We start from the raw sequence: 27089 nt of genomic DNA on the forward strand, positions 1-27089 counted from the left end.
ATTTGTATTGGACACATTAACATAAAAAAATTAAAACCATTAAACAGTACACAATAATACTATACCCTAATTTTGAAACACTACTACTAATTGGAATTGGAATTTGGGAGATTTTAGAAATCGCAAAGTGAAAGGTCGAGACAGGAGAGAGTTCATGAGACAGAGACACAGAGACTGAAGGAGTTAAGAAGACGAAGAAGTGAGAAGAAGAACTGAAGAAGACGTAGAAGTGAGAAGAAGAAGAAGAACTGAAGCTTCAGTTCCTGCAACTCTCGGCAAGTTCGAACCCCTCCGGCAACCTCCAGGTAAGTAAATTTTTTTTTTTATTTGGTTCTTCGTCTTCTTCTCCAATCTCCTCCCAGCCCTCCGGCAACTCGATCCTTCTTCTTCAGCTCTTATTCTTCTTCTTCTTCTTCAGTTCTTCTTCTTGCCTTGCAGTTGCAGGCTTGCACACAGTCACAGACTTCAGTTTTTTTTTTCTTTTTTCTTCTTCTTGCCTTGCAGTTGCAGGCTTGCACACAGTCACAGACCTCTTAGTTTTTTTCTTTTTTCTTTTTTCTTCTTCTTGCCTTAAAGTTGCAGGCTTACACATAGACAGAGAAGGTGTTCTTCTTGCCTTGCACACAGCCACACATACACACACCGAGACAGGGAGAGAGTCGAGAGACAGAAGGGGGGGGGGGGGGGAGGGATTTATTATAGCCAGTAGTTCTCTCTGTTTTTTTTTTTTCTTCTTCTTGCCTTGCGGTTGCAGGCTTGCACAGTCACAAAGAAGGTGTTTTTTTTTATTTTTTCTTCTTCTTACCTTGCACATAGCCACACATACATACACAGAGACTATTGCTTTCAATTATTTGATAGGCTAATCTATGTTTTCATACTTTCATATACACTAATGGATATTACACTTTCATGAATTAAACCATAGTATATCAGTAGTACACTTTCATGTTGATTTTTTATGTTATAGGATATATATTATAGCATACTAAATGACATTAAAAATAGAGAAAATAAAAAATAAAACATGGTCGACATGATCGCCATGGTGGGCGACATGTCGATATATTGACGTTTTGGATCGCCGTGACAACTATGCTCTTCACCCACTCTTTGTTATGAAAGGGTAAAAGTGTATTTTCATATCCACTCTCAATGCAACGTCATCACTTAACGTTGGATGGCTAACTGTCAATTTAGCATGGTTTTGAAACTACAGGGGGTGTACTCGTTCACTTTTTGAAACCTTGGATCAATTTGTATTTAAGGTAAATTACAGGGGGTATACATGTAATTTACCCTAAAAACAATCAAAACATACATTTGGTTTATACTATTCTTGGAATTGGTCATTGTCCTAGTATACCTAGTCTCATAGTTGGTTTATACTGTTCCTAGAAAATATGATCTTATCTATAAGTAATTAACTGCTTTTGATTTAGAGAAATGTTCTTGTTCTCTAAGAAGTTTGACTGGTCAAATGATTTTATTTTTACATGAGACTTTTTGCATTAGGTAGAGCACAAAACCAATTTTCCAACAAATCCAAGATTTCTTAAATCTGATTTCTATTGAAAGAGTTATGTTCCGGTCAAATCCTATTTGGTGTGCACGAATGCTGCCTAAATCGCTTTGAATGAAAATATTTTTTTTAGATATCAAACAAATGAATAATCTTTCGCTCTTTTGTTTTTTAGCAATGTTTTACCATATTAATATCTACGGGATTTTTAGATTTGAGGGAAAAAAAAAACCAGTATTAGAAAATTGAAAATTTCACCTACTGCCAAATATCCAGTTTTTGTTCTTTAACCGGCGGGTTGACTTTTTATCCTTTTGGAATTTTATTTTTTAACTATTTTTACTGGATTCAAATAGGGGGTATTTGCTTTTAAGTAAATGAAATAACAGCATTTACTTAAATGATATTTGGCATAAATAAAGGTCAAACCTTGTTTGATACCACTAAGGGCGATAGTCGCCTAGACCCCAAAAAATCTGCCTGGACGCCTAGTCGACGTCTTGACAACTATGATTGACCATTAGACCCAACCTTAACCAAAAATGTAATAACAAACAGAACCCATGTCTGGACCTAACCTGTCACTGCAATCTGTCTATTTAAAGAACTGCCTCAAACAATCAACAAAATCTTAAATTACAGAATTTCACCAGTAGAAACTCTAATGAAACCCAACAAAACTAAACCTCACACAAGAGGTTCCTACCCACAGTGGACCACACCATCTTCATAATGGCAAATTGCGATAAGATAGAAACTTGAAAGGGATGGTGTCTACCTTCTCTTCAAGGTCTACTTGATTCTTTTCCTCCACCAAATGTTCTAGTTCCTCTTCTGCTTTTTTAATGCTATTCAAAATGTTAGCTGCTTTCAGTTTCTCTTCCCTTGCATTTCTCCACCGCATTTCAACATTTGACAAATCACTGCTCATGGAATCCTTCTCATCCCTTAACTTCTGCACTTCATAGTCCAGACTATCCCTGGTTGCAAGGAGAAAATAAAAAAGAAAATGTTGGAGCAAACATGAGAGTATGAGACTGAAAAGCATTGTGAATTGCATGCAATTGCATCTCTCAACAGCAAGTAGAAATCAAATCAGAGATGAGAAATACATGAAAAGCAGCTCCCAAGTTGTGGAAATAAAACACTTGCTTTGACTCAATAATCAACCAGTTTATAGTTTTCTTAAGTTCAAGAATTATGTACCTCCTGCTTTGCAATGTATTCAACTGCAACTGCATTTCCTCTACAGATTTTACACCTTCTCCTCGAGCATCAAGTGCATATTCTAAATCATCAACTACTTTTTGCAAATTTTGCATCTCATGGAAAAGAGTGTCAGCAGATCCTACTGGTTCTACCAAAGTCTCTACTGAATCCTTCTCCGCTTTAAGATGAGCTAAAACGCCCACAACCTGCAGACAAACACGGTATTAATTGTAATATTAAACTAAAAGGAAGCATATTCAAGTACCCATTGGAAAATGGTTATGACAAGTGAACTTTGGAAAATGTGCAACCTGATTCATCAGTTTGGTCAAAACGAGTATTGAACCAAAAGTTAAAAAAAACTGTCTAGTTATCAAGTTCCTCATATCTTTTCTGCCATGTGATGCTTTTCTGCACAGGATGCATATACCATCCGCATGTGGGTCATGGTTATTGGTACCACAATCCATAAAGCCTAGAGAAAATATTAACTACTTCCTATCTAAATCAATATGCAGAAACTTGAATAAAATTGCCAATTCAAGATACAGTTTTCATTTGAATGGTGCTGTAGGAATTTGTTATAATCCCATCACCACTTTCATGCCATCATGTGGCCTTTATTATTAACATGTGACGTAAATTATTCATCTTGTGATATGAAGCCAGAAACCAATCACAATACATGCATTATAACCACCGAAATGCACAGTAACCGTTATATCAAACCCTATCAGAGCCCCGCACTTCTATCATACCCTTTGTCTTAAAAAGCATAGAAGGGACCATATACATCCATTCTCTCTTAAAAACAAAAAGAGAAGAATAGCTGGTTGTGAAGGTCTTTTTTTTTTTTTTTTTTTTGGGGGGGGGGGGGGGAGAGTGTTATATAGCTTCTTCATACCATCCGTTCTTGCTCCTGTTCTTACTCGAGCTTAATAAACCAGATCATTAAATGTAGCTCTTCTGCAACAAGCTGAGCCACCCAAGTTAAAATTCAATTATTATCGTCCATTTATTACTATTTTAGCCTTGTAACTGTGAAGAGAATAAAATTTAATCCAATAATTCCAATTTCATGTCTTGTTGCCATTAGAATTGAGTTGGAGGAATATTAAATGAATGTCAAGTCCATCTCAAAAGACCCTTTTCTCTAATCAGAGCTAAATTTTTGGGATACAGTAAACTTAGAGAAGGAAAGGGGATCGGGGAGGTACCACTTCCATGCTCCAACAGACAGGCCATTTTATTTACCTTTTGTTGTCTATTAGCCATCCTTTGGGCATTGACTAATCAATGCTTCATGTTGGGAGGATAAAACACCTAGGCGTTCTTCAATAACAAATTTCTCTTTGTTTTCCCTCCATAAAAAAAAATAAAAAGAGTACCATTATTCTATAAGTACCATTGATTCATGTTTCTAAGAGTAAATTTTGGGAGCAAATAGAAACAATTTCTTATGTAAGTGATGCAGAATTATCACCAAACTGGACTTCTTTTATTAGGAATTAGTCTAGGGTTGGGCCTTTGATCCCAAGGGTTTTCTATGTAATAGGCCACTTTAATGAGCCTAAACTAGGGGTATATAGGTTGCATACGGGATTAGCCCAATACTCAGTTTATTTTTATGTTTTTTAATTGAACCGGTCAAATTGGTTACATCCAATTGGTTCAATTTAAGTGATCAAGTGACTTGATTAAATGGTCATGTGACAACTTAAGTGGGCATGTGATGTAAGTTGGGTTGGATTAGGACTCTATAAGTCCAGCCATATTTTGAGTCTATTTCCTTTAGTATTCTAGTTTCCTAGTCAGTTTAAGTTACCTAATAGGTTAGGGATAGGGTTAGGCCTTTCCTTTTTAGTGTCTAAGTCTATTTTTGAGTCTTCTATATATGTTTGTAAGGGAGGCCAACATTGAATACGAATTTTGATTAATAAAAACTCAGCTTTATGCTTGCTGCCTTTGTTGCTGCTGTTGCTTCTTGAGAGTGTTGCATCCTTGTGGGTTTATCAAGGTGGAAAGGGTGGGTGGACTCCTACGACTCCTTGCATCTGCTTATGATCGGGAGGTGCTCTTCAATCAATTCTCAAGCTCCTACTTCTGTTGATCTTCAAAACCAGTGAGTTATTTAACTTTCTGCAACTATCTTCTTCTCCTAATCATTCTCCAATCAACCTCCATTAATCCTATCTCCATTAAACCCTAATTTCCCAATTCAGATCAATTTCCCCATTAATTTATCATCAAATTTCAAGCACAGTACCCTCACTGCCCTACCTATACTCGATCCAAAACCCTGCCCTAAATTCCCATTAGAAACCCTAAATTCAGCCTATTTCCTAATTCCTAAAACCCGAAACCTTAACCCTAATTCTGCAGATTTTTCAACTTAACCAAATCCAATTATATTTATCCCATAATAACCCCCTAGACCTGCATATTAAAGCCATATAAGACCCATTCCCAATTTCTCATCCTAAACCCTAGAATTAACCTAAATCCTAGGGCTGTCCATTCGAACCAGCAACCCCTTTTGCGATTGATCCTGTTGTCTGGCTCCTAGTAGGTCTCCTACCTATCTAGGACTACATTAGTAAGAGGTCCCCATACCTAGATCATGTCTTTCATTAAGAAGTCACTCATATCTTAGGTGCATTTATACAAAAACTTTCCCAGGAAATGTGCCTTCTAAGCAATATTTACATTATTCTTATGTCCAATATGGTTCTAATCTCATGTGGTAGCCACAGCCAAGCGTATTACTTGGTTAGGTTTAGCAGTTGCACATATTTCCTATGGTTCTTCCAATCTAGTGATCTACGTTGTATAGGTATGGGCACATGAATATAAAAGAGTGGCTTGGTCTCCATGCTTTAGAAAAGATCTTTAAAAGATGAACATGCAGACCTTCTACAACTCAAAAATCACAGGATTAATAATCTAAGAAAGGACTCGAGCAGATGGAAGGATGGAGCTCATGGCATCTTCTTGGTAAAATCATATTATGATATGCTTTCACAGGCCAAAATGGGGAACACAGAGAGTTCTAGTTTTGAGGATACTATCACTTGGTGGATTATCCACTTTGGACCAGCTCATAGAAAGAGGATTCAAACTACTAGGCTATGTAAAGAAAGGATGAGGAGACTGCTAACCAGATTCCTCTGAAATTAAGTGTGTAGTAGAACTAAGTTGGATATTTTAGGCTCAGAGAAGGTTGAGCCGCAGCAGATAAAAACAATTTTTACTGCATGGCCTGGTCTTCAGCTGAACCTTCAAGGAAATTTAAAATGAAAATCCTCTTTATTTTGTGATAATCCAAAGAGAATGGTTATTTTTTAAAAATAAAAGAAAAATATTGGCCATAAATATCCAAAAACACTGTAAAGAAAGAATCCACAAATGCACCTCAGCCCTACACAAAATAAGAACAGAGCTTGTTTCTAATATCAGTTAAACCTGTATCTCGAAATTAGTAACAAGACAACAAAATTAGATTATATTTGATCATATTTTCCACCACATGGACTGGAAAGCATGGTTATTAAAAACTATGTCATTCCTTTCCCTCAAATGAACCAAAGGACAGTCCTAAGTACTATGAGCAGAAAATTCAAACAATCAAATATTAATAAAGCCAGGATGCCAACACCGAAAGTTCAAGGAAACCTTACTAATAGAGCAGTAAAGCATGTAAAATGGAAGATAAGTCATTAACTGACCAATAAAAAAGGCAGAAAGGCCATATGAAAAAAGAAGCTGTACAGTAGTGCTACAAACTATGAAAGGGGAAAAATTCAGACAAATGAATTGACTACAACAGATGAATGAATAGAAACTTCTAAATGAAGCAAGAAAGGAAATTACATCATCGAGTGCCTGAGACTTCTGGTCCAAATCTTCTCTTAGTTGTTGCAAATTTTTCTGTGCCTGAGGGATGGTTTCCTTGCCAAGTTTAATGTATTCCTCATACACCATTCGAAGCTTGTCTAATTGCTGGAAAAGTGAATCAGCATTTGATGACTCCCCTGCCAAAAGCTTCATATGCTCTGCTGAACTTGTTGCTTTAACCCTTTGCTACAATATGCGCAACAGCATATTAACAACCTCGATGAGAACTAAGGAAAAGTAATAACCCACACACACACAGAGGGGGGATGGGATGAGTACTGGAGCACTTTTAAGAACCTGGCAACTCACTAATGCATCGCTTGCATAGAGATATCCTGGTCTTTTTAACAAACTCAACCCTCTCCCCCTCGATTTTATTTTTTTTATTTTTTATTTTTTTATTTTTGGAGGGGGGGGAGGGGGTTGGGGTGGGTAGAGAAGTCACACACACACACACACACATGAGAGAGGGAACACTGGAGCAATTTAAGAACCTGCCAACTCAGTATTACATTGCACAGAGAAATAATTCTAACCTTCTTAACAAACTCATCCTCCTCTTCAGGGGAGAAAGATCGCTCACAGCAGGGACAAACATGATGTGCACGCGCAACTCTTTCAAAAGGATCAAACATTTGCCTCATGCCATCTGCAATGTTGTATTTACTGCAAGCGATGAATGACAAAGGCTATTAGCGCTTATGAATCATACAGACCTTCCAAATGGCAAGAAAATGTTTAAAAAAAAAAACAAGGAACATCACTGTGGGTGCAGTGAACATATATGAGCAGAAATATGTGACCCTCCAGGAAGTTCTTCATTGTGAATATAGGAAGAGCTCTGAGCTCCTCTGTCTTTGCATGCACTTGCATGTGTGTGTCTGTTTCCCTATGAGTAGAGTGCAAAGTAATGACCTTTTCTTAATGTCTCTTTTCTCCTTAGCTTCATTGACAACTTGAGGGAAAGAATCAATATCAAAAGACTGCTGAAACAAAAACTGGAGTTTTGACTCAATAAACTTTTTCTTCGCTGCATCACAGAGAAAAAAACAAAGAAAATAATAGTTTCATGCAAGTAAAAGTAATGATTCAAGTGGAGCCAGAAAAAAAAAATAATAGTGTCATGCAAGTAAAAGTAATAATTCAAGTGGAGCTAGAGAGCCTTCATCACTAACACAACAAAACTGCAGGTAAAATTAGTAAACATGGAAGGTATCATTATTTTTTCCTCATCTAGTTGACAGCAGTATTCAGAAACCCCACCAAGAGGTCAAGCATCAACCCAAAAGTCAGTGACCCAGACACCAGTAACAGGCGAGTACGTTTCACCCAGATTCGTTGACTTTCTCAGTGGTTTGCCTTAACCAAGTGGATGGACCACAACACCCCAAGTTCAATGTTTCTAATTTCGAACAAAATATTTATTGCAACTTGCCTTTTAAGGCTAAATCGATACTTTGTATTCTAGATGCCATTTACCATGACTGCGGGAATCAGCAAAATGTTTTGCCAAAGTGAGGCACATTTTAGCCATTACAATCTTTGATATAAAAGTGCCCAATTTCAACAAAATTTCGATCCATTTTTTTAAATTCTCTGTGGAAACGAAAACTTTCATATTTCACACCGAAAAATAAATAATAGATTTGATCTGGAAAAAGGACAAGCTGCATTTGGAATTGTGTCCAATACCCCCAGCTATTTTTCATGCCACATGAACTGATAATTTGGCACCTTGACCATCGATTGGATGGAATTCCTCAATAGGCCACGCATCAAATTTGGTGGCCTATATCAACTGTATGGACTATAATATATGGAAATTTTCCCCTAACTTTTTCAATGTCTTTGTTTTCCAAACAGTCCCCAACAAGGATTGACATTTTCTAAGGACTCTTGGATAGCTAAAATAACTTCCTAAATCTAGACACTAGACATGGGATCCACAAATTAAATTATAATTTTCCCGCATCCCCTTAAAACCCCACATTTGGGAATTTCAACCCGTTACAGCAATAAACCCCAAACATTAAGGCCCAACCCAAAAAACTGGCACAAATTTAAACTTGGCCTGCATTATTTCCTCCTTGTTAGAAAAGTCATCCACGAGTCTTATAGTGTCGTAGCACCACCATCACTCAATTGGCATCCATAATCATTGGCTTTGATGGTGCAATGAACCAACACATCTCATGATCAAAATCAGAAACGATCGGCTGCCTCACATCCAAGGCTTATGAAGGAAGAAGGAAATCAATGGCCTCCATCTTTTTCAAATTGTGTTTCCTCAATTAAAATCTTCTCTTGATTGACTACATCAGTATATGTCATCATAGTCAGGACTGAAGTCTGATGTTTTTTTTTTTGGATGAATAAAAATTAAATTACGAAGAGAAAGAAGGAATATACAAGCCCAAAGGCAAAACCGAAGCTAGGAACTAGCTAGGGTGCAAAATGGAAGGAGGGAGACCCCAGGCAACAACAATGAGCCTGTTCCTTGGGGTGTCCTTCACATCCGAGGGGGGGAGGGATCTGATCTTGGATGAAACATCAAAAAAGATGGCCTTCCAAATCATGTCGTAAGAGTGGGAGTTGGATGTCCATCTTCTGAGGTTGCGTTCCGTCCAGACATGGGAGATAGTGGCACAAAAGGCAATCTTGCCAACCGAATCACAAATCGTCTTCCCACCAAACGTCATGTCAATCCAAATCCATTCCCTGTTAAGGGGGAGGGGGGAGCGCCGACCTGGCCAACAGTGACGAAGAACACGGGACCAGATGGAAGAAGCAAAGGGGCAGGCGAAAAACAAGTGATCTGCATCTTCAACCCCATTCCAACAAAGACAGAAACTGGGGTTAACCTGAATATGCCGATAGATGAGGAAGCCTTGGGTGGGAAGGCAATTTGCTAGGGCGCGCCAAGCGGTGAGACTATGGCGGGGGATGTGGACTCTAAACCAGACAACTCGGTGCCAAGGACATGGGGTCCCTCTATGTCTAACCAAGTCCCAAGCGGAGTGAGAGGTGAATCTGCCTGAGGGGGAGTGGAGCCAGAGGGTGGTGTCACCTCTACCACAGTGCCCAGGGGGAATGGGGGGGAGGGAGCTCCACAGGTCAGCCAGGGGGGGAGGGGAGGTGGGGGGGACCAAGAGCCATTGGAGATGATAGAGGCAACAAGGGCATATCTGTCCAGACCAGAGGAGTAGATCTCTCTGGGGCTCACAATGGAAGAGAGGACACCAGAAGGGTGCCATTTATCAAGCCAAAGTAAAGTGGTCAAACCATCATCTATCCTGCAAGAAATGGCGTCCCTGGCTAAGTGTCTCACTTGGAGAATCCTGCGCCAAACCCAGGAGGAGTCAGCCCCTGGGCTAATAGACCAGATGGAGTCCCTACGGAGTGGCCCAGCATAAACCCAAGAAGTCCAGATGCTGGTTTGGTTGGTGAGGAGCTTCCAGATAAGCTTGATGGATCTAGCAATATTGACATCTTTAATTCTCCTGAGCCCAAGGCCTCCTTCAGATTTGGGGACACAAAGGGAAGCCCAGCTCATGGGATGAAGGAACCTGGTGGAGTCCACTCCTTTCTAAAGGAAAGCACACATAATAGATTCAGCCGCCTTGATAGTAGCCTTTGAGAGGCCAAAAACACCACTCCAAAAGATGTAGCAAGACTGAAGCACCGATCTAATCAGCTCAAGCCGACCTGCATAAGATAAGAGCTTGGCTTTCCAAATCTGAAGCCTCTTGCGAAGGAGATCCAAGATGGGGGAGCAGTGGCAGGCTGAAAGTCTGGCAGGGATGAGGGGAAGGCCAAAGTAGCGAACAGGTAAGGTGCCAATGGTGAAGCCACAGAGGGAGGCAAGGGAGGTTTTGGTGGTATCAGGAACACCGGCAAGGAAGATTTGGGACTTAAGGAGGTCGATGCGGAGCCCTGAGAGGTCATGGAAAAGGTGAAGGGAGGACATGATGGACTCAATGGAGAGAGGGTCAGCCTTGGAGAAGATCATGAGATCATCAGCGAAGGCAAGGTGAGTCAGGTTGGTAGGCTTGCATTTAGGAATGGGGGTGATGAGATGGAGGTCTGTTTTGAATTGGAGGCTACGGGAGAGGACTTCTAGGGAAAGGCAAAAGAGAAAAGGGGAAAGTGGACAACCTTGTCGAATACCAACATAGGAGGGGAAAAAACCAGCCGGGCTGCCATTCAGAAGCACAGAGAAGCGAGGGGTGGAGATGCAATGGTAGATCTAGTTAACAAAGATAGGAGGGAAGGACACCTTGAGGAGGACTTGGGAGATGAAGTCCCAACGGATGGAATCAAAAGCCTTATGGATGTCGATTTTCAAAAGAGCAGACGGAGGGAGAGATTTGCGGTCGAAACCTCGGACGATTTCCTGGCAAAGGATGATGTTATCCAAGATACTTCGGCCAGCAATGAAGTCTGATGTTATTCAGATCTAATATATGCTTATCTGTATCTGAAGTAAACAAATTGGATATGGGTCAGATCCAGATAAATTCCAATCCGTACACAGCTCTAATAAAAACAACCCCTTAAAGGTCACACGAGTGGGCCCAGAAATCAAGGAACCGCAATAATACAGAAGCTGGAATTCATTACCAAACTTCACATGATTTTCTAAGTAAATAAGCTGTTCAAGGGAGAATTACACTCACCAACCATTTCCTTTTGAAACTTGGATAGGGAACTTTCAACATCTTCTATTTTTGCTTTCCCCACTTTCACCTCCTTATCTGCTTCAAGGTATTTTGATTCCAAATCACTGAACTCCTTTTTGAGGGCTCTGCACTAGGAATAATACCCTAGTAAGTATGAAACCAAATGCATCGAGAGAAATATATGAAGTCAAAATAAAGTAAACATTCCTTTAAAGTCTGTGCAACAGTACTGCCTAAAGTCACCAGATCCCTGAACATTCATTTTTAGAAAAAGAAACAAGAAAACCTATCAAGAATGACTAATGACTACAATCAGAATTTAAAATGAACTTAGACACCAGGTACTGATAATTGAAAAGATAAGAGTGAATATAACTGGAACATGCAAAGCAACAAGTAAATGATAAATACAATATAACCACCTCATAAAATTTAGAAATATAATTATACATTGCCACTCTTTAAAGTAAACTCAAGTCCTTTAAAACAAGGGATGCAAACAAGTTCATGCTGTGCATAATCAAGTGCCCAACAGTAAGCATTGTCAGAACTTGAAAACAGTCCTCAACTTATGTTGTAAGTTCACCAGAATATGCATTAAACAATACATCATGGGAAATGGAGGATACATGTCAAGCACCCCTTGAAGAGAACCACAACAATGTCAATAAATTCATTCTCAACAAGATAATAAAGCACAAACTCTGGTAGTATCATTCCTTCAATCTTGTACTTCAATACCAAAAGGCAAGCTAAGTAATGGATCTAGAATGAAATACAAACAGAAAGGATGAAATCTACCTTTTCAGAACATTTTGGTGAAGTAAAGTTGTGATGGAGGCTCTGTTTTTTTTTTTTTTTTTTTTTTTTTTGGGGGGGTGGGGGTTACAAAAACATCATTTTTACACAATCTATCACCACACAGAGTAGAATACAATGCCACATGAGCTACAAAGAGAGAGGGGGGATGGGAATAGTAAGAGCAGGTGTCTTAAAGCACTCAGTGAAGAAAGGAGAGTCGAACCCATGCACTCTACTGGCAGGGGTACCAACAGCTTTTGTTTAAGTTGAAATTTGAAATCTATCCTTCTGTTTGTTTGGTAAAACTGATGCGTTCCACTAATTTGTTAGGACAGATTTGAGAAAATAACCAATAGGACAGAAACGCAGTGAACCAGATTTAGAGAACAATAGGGCAGAAATAGAGAAGATCAATGACTAAAAATCCCGCCAACCGATGAGGCTGAAAAAAGGGTCAGAGGCTGGCCTAAACCTGCTGTACTTGTGGCTAAAATATCATAAGAAACCAACAGTTAAATAGTGAATAACAACGCTGGACAGAAAATGCCACTTACAGCCTATTGATGTCGATCAAGTTCAAGCGCCCTACTATTTTATCAAGCTGGCTAATACGTTAATAATAGACTCGACTCCTTCTCATGAATGCAATTTCATAGAAACTTATGGAAAAGAAAATTAGTAAGTTACTAAAACGTGTAGATCTCCCAAGTTCAAGATCTGATGCTGCTGCAATTCTCGACAGAAGTAGTACTATTAGGGAGGAACATCATGTCCAAAATTGGGCTCAATCCGACTGTCGATGGGCTGCAAGATTAAGAGTAGACTGAGAACACAAGTGGACAGAATTGATACGCAATAACAGAAACTTAGGAAGAAGATTAGTAGAACACGGAGTGAATAAAAACTAATACAATACAAAACAAAGTGAATGGACACAAGGAACTAAGGAACTAAGGAAGGGGGATCGAATCAGAAGAAGATGGATTCAGTTCACCTTGTCAGACATCCACACACTCATCTTGTAGCTTGCTGAAACTGAGAACAAGATGGAGAGAAGAAAGAAAGAAAAGAAGGATATGGCTTTGGAATCACCACCAAGGGCTGGAGCTGCATCACCACAGTCCAACGACAGCTTCACCACTAGCAAAAAAGGGGAAACCCCAATTTCTCAATAACTCAATTCAAAGGCATGTGTTTCCCTTGCTTGTATTTATAAAATTAGAGGCTATGTTACAAGAATAGCAAGTCTTGGCTTAGCTTACAGAAGGAACTCTAGAAAGAAAAATAACAACTTTCTAGAAAGAAGATTTAGTTGCTAAAACACAAAAAGGAAAGAAACAGAAAATAGTTACTTAAGTAGATATTGACTAACAACTAAGACCCATTACAAAATAACAAAAGAATAGAAACTAAAGTAATAGTAGATCTAACAGAATATTCCAACAATCTTCTAGATAATCTCCTCTCCACACAAATCACATGGGGCCCATGCAATCTTCACTCAATCTTTTAGAATATCCTCCATGCAAATCTCCTCCAATTCTTCTAAAAAAACAATAAAAACCAAAATAGAAACTAACTACTTAATCCCGTATAGGATTCAAATCCCCAATAGTGGGCTTATAGAATTGGCCCATTACAATAGTAAACCCAAAAATACTAAGCTCATGGCCCATATAACCCATTACGCACTCAATTAAGCCTAACTTAAACAAAACCTAAATAACAGGTGCATTTGGACCAATAAACTAAACCAAAACCAAAACAACAAGCCCATCTTCTCTTCCTGCAGGAATTCTGCATCAAAAACCCTCTTTCTCTAGAGACATTTCTAAGCTAACGGCCACACTCAAGAACTCTTCTGTCCTGAGCTCATTGCAAATTATTCCTACCTTCAAGCATTAAAATTATCATTTGTAGATCATGTTTTATTACATTTCAATTAAGGAATACCCCCATATAAAGGGGGTATGGTAGACGATAGTCTCATTTCCAACATTTCCACCCCATTTACCCCACATATTCTTTGGGATCTTCCCCCAGAATAACTGAAGGGCACAAACCCACCCACATAAACAATAGCACAAACACAAGCTGCAGCTCCAATCAACAAGGGAATCATATCACTCCTCCTTACTGGGGTTGGCTTGATATCTCTATCTAGGTCTGGTCCCAAGTATGACCTCGGACAGAACCTATTGGAGGGCAAGGATCCATGTCGCAGACCCCATTTAGCAGAGATTATCCTGCGTGTTGGGCTGTGCCTTTTTCCTCTTACTACCTTTCATCTTTCTTTTATTTCCCATCTTCCATTTGTCCTTTTCCTTTGTCATTTCTCATCTCTTTCCCCATCCCTATTCTCCTTTCTTTTCTTCACCTTTTGTTTTTTAGTATAACTACGGTTTTCTATTTTTTGTTTTGTTTGGATCCATGTAGCCAACCCCATTAAGTTGGGATAAGGCTGAGTTTGTTGTTGTTGTATCCTCCTAATAGCCTGATAGCCCCAAACTCCCTGTGGGGCAAACAAAATAGGATATCTCCCTCACCACTTTTACCGCTAAGGGATGCCATTTTTCAAGAACCCATAGTTCAACAACATTGACTTTACCCAACAGGATAACACAGGAAATAGAGTTTACGTAGACAACCTAAGTCCTTTCATGCCATCCTCCAAAATCTTCACCATGTTTTAGGTGGCTGTCTCATAGAGTCTCAGTTTTACAGATTTCTCGAAATCTATCAGAATATTTAGTTTTTCTCAAATTTTTCACTGAAAATGCTATCTTGAGCGCCCTTTGCCCCCTTGGGCCAGCACCATCATACTAGTTTATCTGCCATGTGTGTCTCTGTCGCTTCCAGAATCTGTCATTTACCAGTCACTACAACTCCGACGATTTCATCATCTCCATTTCTCTGATGATTGTGAGAAAATATCTTGCTTTTTCTTTCTGTCATGCTTTAAACTCAATCTCTCTCCTGGTGGCTGCAAAACCGCGAATCCAGCGTCTCCTTCTTATGGCGGCAGTTGCGAGGAAAAGAAGAAATGAAACCCCCTTCCCTGGCTTTCTCCAATGACTTTGTTCTTTATTAATGATTCTTTAAAAAAATAAAAAAACCACCAAATTCTTTGGCTTGCAAAACAATTTTCTTGACAATTTCTTTTTTTATTGGCCTCAGGTCTTATTAATGAGGCTTGTAGCTCAATGGATTGACTTCCAAGGAGCATTGCTTGGTGGTCCTACTTTGGATGCTGGTGTGTGTTCCTCCCTTACCTTGCACCCAAAAAAAAATGGAACCAAATTCTTCTTTTTGTCAGATGCATGCATCCATCTCACAGGAAATTCAGAAAATTTCTCAAAACCCTCCAAGACGGATGCCAAAGATAATAAAATTAGGACAACAAAATGAGGAAAAGTATACCACACCTAAAAGAAAGAAGGGTACTCCACATCAAAGTCAATCTCCCTTCAGATGAGGGATACACGTTTTCCACCTGGGCAGCCACTTCTCCATCCTTTTAATAGATGGATCCTGGATCAAAGTTGCCCAGAAATTAGCCGCAATCCGAACCCAAAATTTATGAGGAAACTCCACCATTTTGCATCTCAATAACCTTGCCTGTCCTTCAATCGCATCCAGATCCTCTAAACCTAACCCCAATAATATACTTTTCTAGAGATTAGCTCCAAGATGGAAATACCCTCATATTTCCTCGAAATCATTCCCAAAGCTACTTGAGTATTTCCCGGAGCAAGACCCCCCAAATAATAATTAAAAACCAAAGTCGTCATCATCTGCATAATAAAGACAAGAAATAGAAGGTGCATTAGGCCCCTCCAGAACCTCATGAAACATTTCCATCGCTTCTCCCATAATCAACATCCCACTGAGCACCTTCACGACAAACAGAAAAGGAAACAAAAAAAGGTGACGATAGACCTCCTTGCCATATCTCTCATAGATCAAAACTCCCTCAATACTGCCCATTAAAAGTTACACTCCACATTAACTTCTGCATTTTCTATATCAATATTATATATTCACAAGCCATTACCCCATGTGAAAGGAGGATCCATACACTCAAAACCAACAGCATCACATCCAGAGTTTGTCGGACCACAAGAAAAGCTCCTTGTTGAGTACAGATCTCCAAACCCAACACCTCTTTCAGTTGGTACAAAAATACTTTCATAACTATTTTATACAAGCTTCTAATCAGACTTGCATGCCAGTAATCTCCGATTGTGTCCCTCCTAAAAATCAAAGACCCTCTCATTTGTTTGATCTGAAATCCCAAATAGCATTATAAGAAATCACTCCATAGTTATATGATTATATCCTCCAGTATATCTATAGAGACTAGACCTATGGAACTGAAAATAATGATCAAAGAAATCTAAACAGCTTCACTTTACTAAAGACCAAATAATTTCTAACTATATCTATGATATACGTAACATAGTACTATAGAGCAGCAAGTAACACCAAAAACCCATGCAGTATAAAACAATATCTGCAATCAGCAATACAACTGGTATTGAATCCAAAAAACAGTCAAAATCGAAACTAAAACCAACAATCATATGTTGGAACCTAGATCTAAATAAATTAAGAAACCAAGGAATAGTAGGCAACATGCCACGATCGTCCTATCATTTGTGATCAATGGTCCAGTACTAGAAGAAAATTCAATTATACAGATTTTACCGTAATGTAAAGTTGAATAAAGTCACAAAACAACAAATTCAATTATAACTATTTTAGTGTATTGTAAAATTAAATAAAGTCAAGGGACAACTCTAGGGCTTGAGTGACTTCTTTCTTCAGATCCTTGTCCAAAGGAAGCCTTCCTTTCAGCACTCTCCGGATTTTATCCTTGTGTTCATCAATTCTGAAAACCAAATAAATTATGTCACCATCCAATTCAAGACCACCCTGCATAAGAACATACAGTTGATTTTATTTTTAACAGGCATCATAGGCAACAAATAATCAAATAAAATTGAGAGGATCACTTGCATCTTCCTATGTTTTTTTCTGGAAGTTTCCAATTCCTCCTTCTTGACATTCAGTCTAACTCTATTGTCCGAATCACGAGCCATGAAGTCCTTCTCCTGATTGAGAGTTTTAATTTTTTTGTCTAAGTTACGTATTTCATACAACAACTGCTGAATGTTTTCCTCAAATTTTCTTTCCTTAAATTCCTGTCCCTTTCTTTCATACTCCATTTGCTGCAAATATAATATAAAGAAAAGTTAGCATAGCCTTTAATAGTTAAATGTATACACTGAAAGGTAAGTTTGTAGCACCAAGTACAATTGAACACAATAATCACCAGTGTCTTTTCCCTTTCATCGATGTCAGAAAGATTAAAGTTGAAAAGTTGTTGTTCCTCCAGATCCCGGGCATTCTCCGTTTTCTTAATGGAACTCAATATTCCTTCCTGACACATAACTACAAATTCAAAATCCATCTTCAGACACAAGGGATTCAACAAAAATGTCACAATCAGATGTTTCCAGGAATACCTTGGCTTCTATTTTATTATGCTTCTGAAGTTCTAATCCATTGAAATGTTTATTTGCAGCATCATAACTGTCCCACAATGCCTTGAGTTCTACTTCATTTGATTTCTGAAATAAGTTTATTGCAAATTGGAACTCAACACCATATAAAAGATATTACTAACCTAAAAGAAATGCAAATAAAAAATAAGTAAATCACAAAAGAGTTTGAAACAATGAGGCAAATGAGAGAAAAAAAAAAAACCCAAGGGCATGGCTTTATCATAGAAGAAGTGAAAAGAAAGTATGTCCAAGTATTAGCAAAAATGAGTAAAATATGGCATCTGACACAGCTAAATTTCAGAAAATACAGGCGCTCTCATTAAATGGTTCAGCGCAGACATATCCACCTTTTTATCCAGCAAATCCCTCTCAAGATCCATCAACCTCATCTTTAATCGATTTATGAGGTTGCAAGAAACTTCATAGCTAAAAGGTGCACTTGGAAGAGACCCTAAATTATGCTTTTCAAATATCCTTTGAATGGTTAAATCCTGCTTTTGCCTCAATGATATAAAAACCTGAAACAAAAAATTATGTGCTTAAGAATAGAACAATTGGAATCAATTCAGTATATATTAGCAGAACAAAAACATGTATGCAGATCAGGTACAGTAATACCTCAGCTTCATTTTGAAGTTTGCCGATCTCCTGGTTGGATTTAGTACTTGTGTCCACAAGAAAAGAACTTCTTTCCTCTGTGTCATGCATCTCTCTTTCTAACTTGCCAATTTTTGTTTCTAATAGTGCAATCCTTTCTTCAAACTTGGTTTGCCATTCCTGTAATTCTTCATCAGTATCTGAACAAGAGAGGGAACATGGTCAATCACCAAAAAGTCAAAAGGAATAAAGCAATTATGCCCATGGCAAACCCATAATGCCGCTAGGGGGATGTAATCATGCAGATACAATCATACAAGCATGGAACTAAATCTCGATTTCACAAGAAACCGAGATCAGCTGTTATGCGATTTTAAAAAATCCCATGTTTCAACCCAACTCGACCAGTTTCGACCACATTTTGCAAGTTCGACCTAAACACCTATATGAGTGTCACTTATCCCCATCGAAACTTGAGGAAACCTGAATGGAAACTAGGATAGGCACTTAGTTATGCCAAATATCATTTAAGTAAATAAGCAAATACCCCCTATTTGAATACAATAAAAATAGTTAACAATAAAGTTCCAAAAGGATAAAAAGTCAACCCCCCAGTTCAAGAACAAAAATTGGATTTTCGACGGTAGGTGCAATTTTCAACTTTCTAATGCTTGGGTTTTTCTAAAATCTAAAATTTTCATAAATCTTAATATGGTAAAACATTCTAAAAACCAAAAGTGCGGTAAATATTCATTTGTTTTGATGTCTGCAAAATATTTTTCATTTAGAGAGATTTTAAACAGCATTCACGCACACTAAATTAAGTTTGACCAGAACATAACTCCTTCAATATAAATCAGATTTAAGCAATCTTGAATTTGTTAGAAAACTCAAGATGAGCTAAAACCCAAGCATTAGAAAGTTGAAAATTGCACCTCCCACCGAAAATCGAGTTGTTGTCTTGAATTAGGGGGTTGATTTTTTATCCTTTTGGAATTTTATTTTTTAACTATTTTTATTGGATTCAAATAGGGGATAGTTGCTTATTTATGAATAATATCTTAAGTAAATGTTTTACTTAAATGATATTTGGCATAAATAAGTGCCTAGCCTGGTTTCCAGCCAATGTCCAAGAACAATATACACTATCAAACTTGGGTCAAAACCACCAATACCATTTTGAGTGTTTTTTTTTTTTTTGGTGAAAATAGTTCATGCATCGTGTTTAAAATGTCAAAAATAGGCCATATAGCAAAAATTAGATTAAAAAAAAAAAACCATTTTTGGGCCTCGAAACCATTTCATCAAGTTGGCTGGGAAAAAAATCCTTGGTTTCGACCATATCTTGGTTTCTGGCTGGTTGAAACCAGGGTCGAAACTGAGTTCTTAAACCTTGATACAAGGCAAAACAGAATATGAAAACTAGGATAAAATTTCTTGCCCATGTTATGCCATGCCAACCTTCATTTTCCTCCTCAAGAGCAGCATATTGATCCTGCTCTTGCTTAAATAACGTGTTTCTTTCACCAGTTTTTTTTGATATCTGATCTTGTAGGTTCTTCAACTCTTCTAGCATTGCTTCTGCATGATGGATCTTAGCCTCCAAAGATTGTACATTCTTCTCGAGCTCATGCATTTGAGTTTTTAGAGACTCCGAACTTTCTTCATTCTGAGCAATGTTTTCTCGAAGCTGCAAGAACAGAACCTCAGAATAGTGGGAACATATTCTTTAAATAGAGATTTCTCATATATTAAAACTATAAGAAAATGCTTTTAAGTCAAGTATAACACAGCACATGCACCATGATTCAACTTCTGACAGGTTAGTGAAGCACAGATATTTGTGGCAAACAAAACAGTGAGAAACTTGCTGCATGATCAATTATACCATTACTTGCAGACTGTAGCTCAATGGAATGTGTATGGACAGAAAACAAAGTGAAAGGACAGAAAAATAGAAAATTCTCAGGCTTGCAGCATCCCCCCCCTCCGCCCCCCGCCCCCCCTATCCCCCCCCAAAAAAAGGGACTATGTCATAAATATTTCCTGAAAGCAGAGTCTGTTGGGCCCATTGCATCTGATCTGTCTTAGAAGAGACATCCTGGAAAGGAGGTGGAAGAAGAGAGACTCTTTTATATTTTATTTTTTTTTTGGAGGGGGGGTGGTGCGGGGGGGCTAGTTCAAAAATACAATCTCAGTATAATGTAGTATTCTAATCACTCAAGGGATTAGATGAGTAGGGTTAGAAAACCTCATGTAAATCCAGGATCATAGAGATTAGGGACTCAAAATAGAAACCAGAATTTAGCAACTTCCAAATAGCACCTTGATTTAGAAACTCAGAAAATAGTAAGCTGCCAAAATTAGTAACTATTAAATAGCAACTCCCAGATTTAGAAGCTAGAAAATAGAAACTAAAATTGAAATCAGAAACAGGGAGCAGAATTAGAAAGTAACTAAAATAGCGAGTCCAGATTTAGTAACTATTGGGAAAATATCAGCATTTGGGTATGTAGAAAACCTAGGACCTGTAACCAGTAACTTGAGAGAGAAGAAAAGATGAGGAAGAGGAGAGATCTGTTAAACTTATCAGTCTCTCTCATAATGCTTGTATTTATAATCTCAAATTACAATAGAAAGGGAAACTCCTAATCAGATTAAGAATTCCTAATCATGATAGGATTCCAAGTTACAATAGGAAAAGAACTAGAACTAACAACTCAAACTGAAACTAAGACTAACAACTCACAGTAGAATTAGGACTTGACATAATTAGAAACTACGACCCCAACTAGGACTAGGAAAATAGAAGATACACATATCAACCAAATCACTGTTCACGTGAACAGTGTCACATGAACAGTACTTCAACACTCCCCCTCAAGCTGGATTATACAAATAAGTAAAGAAAGAAGATCCAGCTTGAACTAAAAGGAAAAAAAAGAACTCCATAATAATGCAAACACTCCCCCTCAAGTTGGCGCATACAACGTATCAATGCCCAACTTGAACAAAATGAGAAGAAACTAAGTTGCAGCAGAATCCAGCTTGACAGATGAATGTAGCTCCCACATAAACCTTCAAGAACTTGAAATAATTGATCTTCAAAACCTGGACAGACATGATCAGCAAACCGGGACTAGAATTTCTTCCAAAAAAAGGCAACTTTTAACGATCTTCAATAGCTAACCAGTAATGAATCTCAGATTGTCATAATGACATAAAATTTTGAAGTTAAATAACTAGAGCAGCAAGTAGCGGAAATGAGCTGAATTAGGCAGCGGAAAAACACTGTATCAACCCAACTGAAAGTCCTCAAATATGCAACAACCAAATATCTTCAATACTTCAATCTCCCCCTTACAGCAAACTCAACCCAATAACGAAGGATACCCAATGGCAATGGCGGAGAAAACTGATCTTCTATGTTTTGCACCAATGTTCCTGCAAGTTCTGCGTTCTGCAATATCTGCTGGTATACTGTACATAATCCCCCCCCTCACGTGTAGTACACGTGGACATAACAGAGATGATGTAAGAGATAGAGCAAAAACATAATATTCCAGATTTTTCCAAGAGGTGCTAAGGGTAATGGAAAAGGAAGAAATGACAAATTAGAGAATACCATTAACTTCCAAAGGGGTTATGGGTATGTGCCAAATGTATGGGATATGAAGGGAATTAGAATTATTGAAAGGGAATGGTGTTGGAAAAAAAGGATGGCATGACTGTAATTTGGTGGAATTCCACTTTTTAAATACAAACCAAGCCAAAGGGCAAACTGGTAATAAACCAGAATTTCAAGGGTCAATTGGGTAATCAAATAGGGGAATGTATTAAATTAATGGCAGTTCCGTAAATAACCAGTATTTTGCAAGGGGAATGGCAGAATTGTAAATAACACAATTAAAAAAGGGATGGCATAGTTGTAATTTAGATGAAATCTGATTACAAATACCACCCAAGGCAAAAAGGTAATGTTGGAATGAGCAGTAATATAAGGACAGAGGTAGATAAGAGAAGATGATAAGGGCATAAAGGGAAACTTAAGGAATAAAATAGAGTAACTAATAAAAGAACCAAGTCTCTTGAGTCACACAACTAGAGAAAAGTAAGAAAACACATTCTTGATAAATCCTGGACCAAAGGATATAGCAACACGTGACATGGGAAACCAACTCATAAAAGGAAAGAATTGATTGCAAAAGGCAAAGAGTTTTGACCGTCTTCTACCTCTTGACAGTCACGGCTTTGAACCAGCAGAAACAAAGGGGAAACAGAGAGGCGGTAACCAAAGGACCCATTGATGAAGGTTGTCTTCAAACTTCGAACCAGCAGCTGACGGATCTGGTTCAGATACGGTAGATCGAGATGGATCAAGATGCAGCAGGTCTTCTACTTTTTCGATCAGCAAACAAAAGTAGGTCCTTCAATCTCCTCTGATAGCGAAAGCAACCCACAGCATCAAATCAATTCAGCAAGAAGAAAACCAGAATTTAATTCCACAAACAAACCTTCGATAGCAATCGAAGTAAACAACAACAGCGACAATTGATGAATCGATCCAAATAAAATTTCCCACAGCAATAATCAACCCTGAAAACCAGAAATCGAAGAACACCTTCTTCTCTGTTCACTAGCTTCTCAGGAGGAGAGGACCTAGTCGAACCGAGAAACCTTTGTCTTCGAACCGACGGTACGGTAAAGTAGGGAAGAGTAGTAGTCCAAAGGGAAGAAGAAAACCACAGCTGCTGCAAACAACATACAACCAAAGCACCAAACACCGCAACCAACCCAGCAGGAAATCAATATGTAAATCAGCAGGACCTTTTTCTTCTAAAGAGGACAGCACTTTCAACGAACAAAGGTTCTTCAGATGTTGGTTCGATTCACACAACAGCAGTCATCTTCTCCAACAGAATCACTCCATGATAACAAAAATAAAAGGGCAGTAATAGCAGCCCCATCCCCAGACAAAGAACACAGCCAGCAGAAAATTGCAGGTGGATGTCCTTCTTCTTCCACCTTTGAACCAGTCCTCAAAAAGGAACAGCGGCAAGCAACCGACACATAAACAAGGCTTCGAACTTTTAATCGACAGCCATAGCAACAAAAATCAAACAAAAAACTGAATATCTATAAACATGCAGCAGCGGTGACGGTGGCTGCTCACCACACCAGAGACCTTACATAACTCTTAAACCGGCAAGACGATGATAACCCAGGGTAACTTCAGACCATGAGCTCTGATACCATGTAGAAAACCTAGGACCTGTAACTAGTACCTTGAGAGAGAAGAAAAGATGAGGAAGAGGAGAGAACTGTTAAACTTATCAGTCTCCCTCATAATGCTTGTATTTATAATCTCAAATTACAATAGAAAGGGGAACTCCTAATCAGATTAGGAATTCCTAATCATGATAGGATTCCAAGTTACAATAGGAAAAGAACTAAAACTAACAACTCAAACTGAAACTAAGACTAACAACTCACAGAAGAATTAGGACTTGACATAATTAGAAACTAGGACTAGGAAAATAGAAGATACACATATCAACCAAATCACTGTTCACGTGAACAGTGTCACATGAACAGTACTTCAACAGGGTAGATTGGATCTACTCCGGATTTCTTCGGTCTGACTCTATTTGGACAGTCTCTTCCACATCAGATGCTTCTTGGGCCTGGCGCAAGATTCTCTCTCTTAGGCAAACGGCTCTTTATGCAATTCATTCCAAGAATGGGGATGGTTCCTCTACTGCTCTTTGGTTGGATCATTGGCACCCTAAGGGTATCCTCATTCACTCGATCAGTCCCGGAGCTATATACAATTGTGGTTTGAGTAGGCAGTCGTGGGCTGCTGATATTATATCCAATGGAGATTGGAACCCCCCCTCTCTCCACCTGGGTCTTAATGAAGTCTGGGATGCTTTGCCCTCTATCCCTAGAGGACCTTCTAGGAGGTGTGATTGTGTCTCCTGGACCCCCTCTTCCTCTAGTGTGTTTAGATCAAAAGATGCCTAGAACCTTGTTCGGATTAGAAGTGCTCTGGCTCCTTGGAGAAATCTTGTCTGGTTCAAAGGCCACATTCCCCAACACAGCTTCACTGTGTGGCGCGTCTTCACCAACTACCTCCCAACGCAGTCCTTCCTCCGTCTTCATCAGATCCCAGTTTCCCCTTCTTGCAGTCTTCGCTGGAATGCAATAGAAGATCCAGCACATCTCTTCTTTGATTGCCCGTTCTCCTCGGCTATATGGAAGGGAATCCTTGTCAAATGCTGGCCTCGCAGATGGAGAATTCTCTCCTTCTCCAAGGAATGGTTGTGAATTGATATGACTTTCTCGGGCTCTTTGATATGCGACACAGTTGGTAAACTGGCTTTTTGTGCTACCATCAATCAAATTTGGATGGAGCGTAACTTAGGAAATGGACTTCCAACTCCAGGACTTTTGGCCAGATTTGGGACTCCATCTCCTTTGACATCAAAGCAAAGCTCTCAAATGTAACTTCCCCTTATATTGATTCACCAAGGAATAGACATATTGTTGTTTCCTGGGATCTCCCCCTCTCCTCCCTCCAGCTGACCTCCTCCTTTGTTTGAGGCTGTGTTAGCTTGTATTTTTTTTGTTTTCTCCCCCCCCCCCCTTTTGGGGTCTCTGTTGTTCTCTCTTTGGTACTGAATTCTTTTATTCACCCAAAAAAACTATTGGGAAATAGCAACTAGACGCAAAACTAGCAAGTCAAGTTCCAAAATAGAAACAAGAAATCAGATCAAGAAACTCAGATGAACCAAAATAGTAAGTGCATCAGTAATTTGTGACTAATAGAGAACAGAAACAAAGAAGAAAGGTTGCTGTAATAGAACTAGGACATAGCAGAAATTATCAACAGAAGTAGGAATCGATAAAGTGAGTGAACTGTTTTGACACAAGATTCTGATCTGAAACTGAAAAGAACCCATCAGCAGTTAGTTGGCAGTTTAATATTAAGAAAAGCACAACAGATTGGTAGACAGATCATGAATATGCATAGGGATGAAGAAAACAGAACCTGTCTTTAATTGTATGAAGAGAAGAAGAAAGAAGGGTATGTTACGCCTCTCACCTAACTGTGAAGAAGGTCTCTCACCAGCTCAACCCTTGGCATCCCACCAAGGTTCCCCTACTGCATCCCACAGTGGAGCAGTTCCGAATCCCACAGAACCATGCTCTGTCTCTCACAGAACTCAAAAAAGCTCAAGGCTAAGTTGTTTCTCAAATCGTTGGGCAGTATCATCACCTACTCCTTTATTTATAACTTGGCAAAAATACAACCAAATAGTAACTCTTCAAACACAAGCAAGAGAGTTCTAGAGAAACAAAATAGAAGGCATTTAGGCCATGGTTTGAAAATCGGTATTGGATCGGCCAGTCGATACCAATTCCTGATAGATACCAGAGTGGTAGTGGTATCGGCCTCTAGATCGGGTAATGATCAGGATCAGCCAATCCAACCCATTACCCATTAAAACTCAGAATTTCTTTTAAGTCAGGCAGCAACCTTCCAGAGGGCATATCTCTCTGGTTTCTCATCCAATCGACTTCATATTTTAGGATTCTTACCATTTTTTCGGGTTCTCAACATCCAATGGAGCAGTTTTAGATCTGAAGGTCGAATTTGGAGATCTAAACCCACCAAATCCATCCTCTTCCTCCAAACCATTTTGCAGGTTTTTTTGTGCTTTTCTCATGATTCCTACTATGATTAGTGTAGCTTAGGTTAGAGGTAATTTATGTGTTGTTTTCCTTGATTTGCATGCAATTTGGGAAATTTTTTAAGTAAATACCATGAAATATGCATTTTTTAGTCATTTTCCATATATGGTTAACATTTACAAATTTTTTTTAAAAAAAAATAGGCTATATATGATGATGAAATTCAAGTATGTTGTAAATCAAACATGGATATTCAACATTCATTTGCTAAATGTTTGGGTTTTGGTGGATTTTTCTACCCAAACTCCTTGAAAAATAGATTTGGATGCTTTTTTTTAATTTTTTATTTCAAAATACATTAATTAAAAAAATAAAATGGATATGAAACTAAGATTTGAATATGTTGTAGAGAATAATTATACCTACAAGGCTACAACTTTGATTGTTTGAGTTTTGTGTTTTAGTGGGTTTTTGGCAAAGAGAATGTTTTACGGTAAAAGCTCATTTGATTCTGATTTCCAGTACAAATACGAACCATGAAAGCGTAGCCTATTGATCCTTTAGACCTTCGGAATTTGAAGCTAGAGGTGTCAGAAAAATTACCACACGGATAACTGGCTTGTGGCAGCCAAGCGTTCATAGCGACGTTGCTTTTTGATCCTTCGATGTCGGCCCTTCCTATCATTACGACACCAAGTGTTGGATTGTTCACCCACCAATAGGGAACGTGAGCTGGGTTTAGACCGTCGTGAGACAGGTTAGTTCTACTTGGCATGGCTGCACTGCCGCGCACAAAGCTGCTGGCATGGCTGCACTGCCTGGCACATGGCTGCGGGCATGGCTGCACTTCCGCGCACAAGGTTGCGGGCATGGCTGCACTGCCACGCACAAGGCCGCGGGCATGGTTGCGGGCATGGTTGCACTGCTGCGCACATGACTGCGGGCATGGCTGCACTGCCTCGCACAAGGCTGTGGGCATGGCAGGCATTGCTGCACTACCGCGCACATGGCTGTGGGCATGGCAGACATGGAGATGAAAAATGAATTTTTTGGGTTTTTTAAAATAATAAAAATTCAAAAAGTATTAAAAAAAATGCAAAAATATATGCAAATGATGTTTTATAT

At 38.8% G+C, this 27089-nt stretch overlaps 1 protein-coding gene across 4 annotated transcripts in view; it reads right to left on the reverse strand.

The window, feature by feature from the left end:
• LOC122667338 (DNA repair protein RAD50) overlaps positions 1 to 27089 on the reverse strand; it is a 66404-nt gene that overhangs the window by 22248 nt on the left and 17067 nt on the right. For all 4 annotated transcript variants that reach the window (XR_006333788.1, XM_043863596.1, XM_043863595.1 and 1 more), the window contains exons 6-18: positions 19731 to 19959; positions 18291 to 18469; positions 18020 to 18190; positions 17634 to 17738; positions 17441 to 17548; positions 17125 to 17336; positions 16904 to 16996; positions 11302 to 11429; positions 7541 to 7655; positions 7162 to 7291; positions 6602 to 6811; positions 2729 to 2937; positions 2301 to 2502 (exon numbers count right to left, since the gene is read on the reverse strand). Coding sequence is in view for 3 of the 4 variants with exons in the window: in XM_043863596.1 (XP_043719531.1) it covers positions 2301 to 2502; positions 2729 to 2937; positions 6602 to 6811; positions 7162 to 7291; positions 7541 to 7655; positions 11302 to 11429; positions 16904 to 16996; positions 17125 to 17336; positions 17441 to 17548; positions 17634 to 17738; positions 18020 to 18190; positions 18291 to 18469; positions 19731 to 19959 (2091 nt within the window). In the remaining variant the exon portion in view is untranslated. The remainder of the gene's footprint in view (positions 1 to 2300; positions 2503 to 2728; positions 2938 to 6601; positions 6812 to 7161; positions 7292 to 7540; positions 7656 to 11301; positions 11430 to 16903; positions 16997 to 17124; positions 17337 to 17440; positions 17549 to 17633; positions 17739 to 18019; positions 18191 to 18290; positions 18470 to 19730; positions 19960 to 27089) is intronic.

This window comes from Telopea speciosissima, chromosome 7 (genome assembly GCF_018873765.1).
Source record: "Telopea speciosissima isolate NSW1024214 ecotype Mountain lineage chromosome 7, Tspe_v1, whole genome shotgun sequence".
In the NCBI taxonomy this organism is placed as follows: Eukaryota; Viridiplantae; Streptophyta; class Magnoliopsida; order Proteales; family Proteaceae; genus Telopea; species Telopea speciosissima.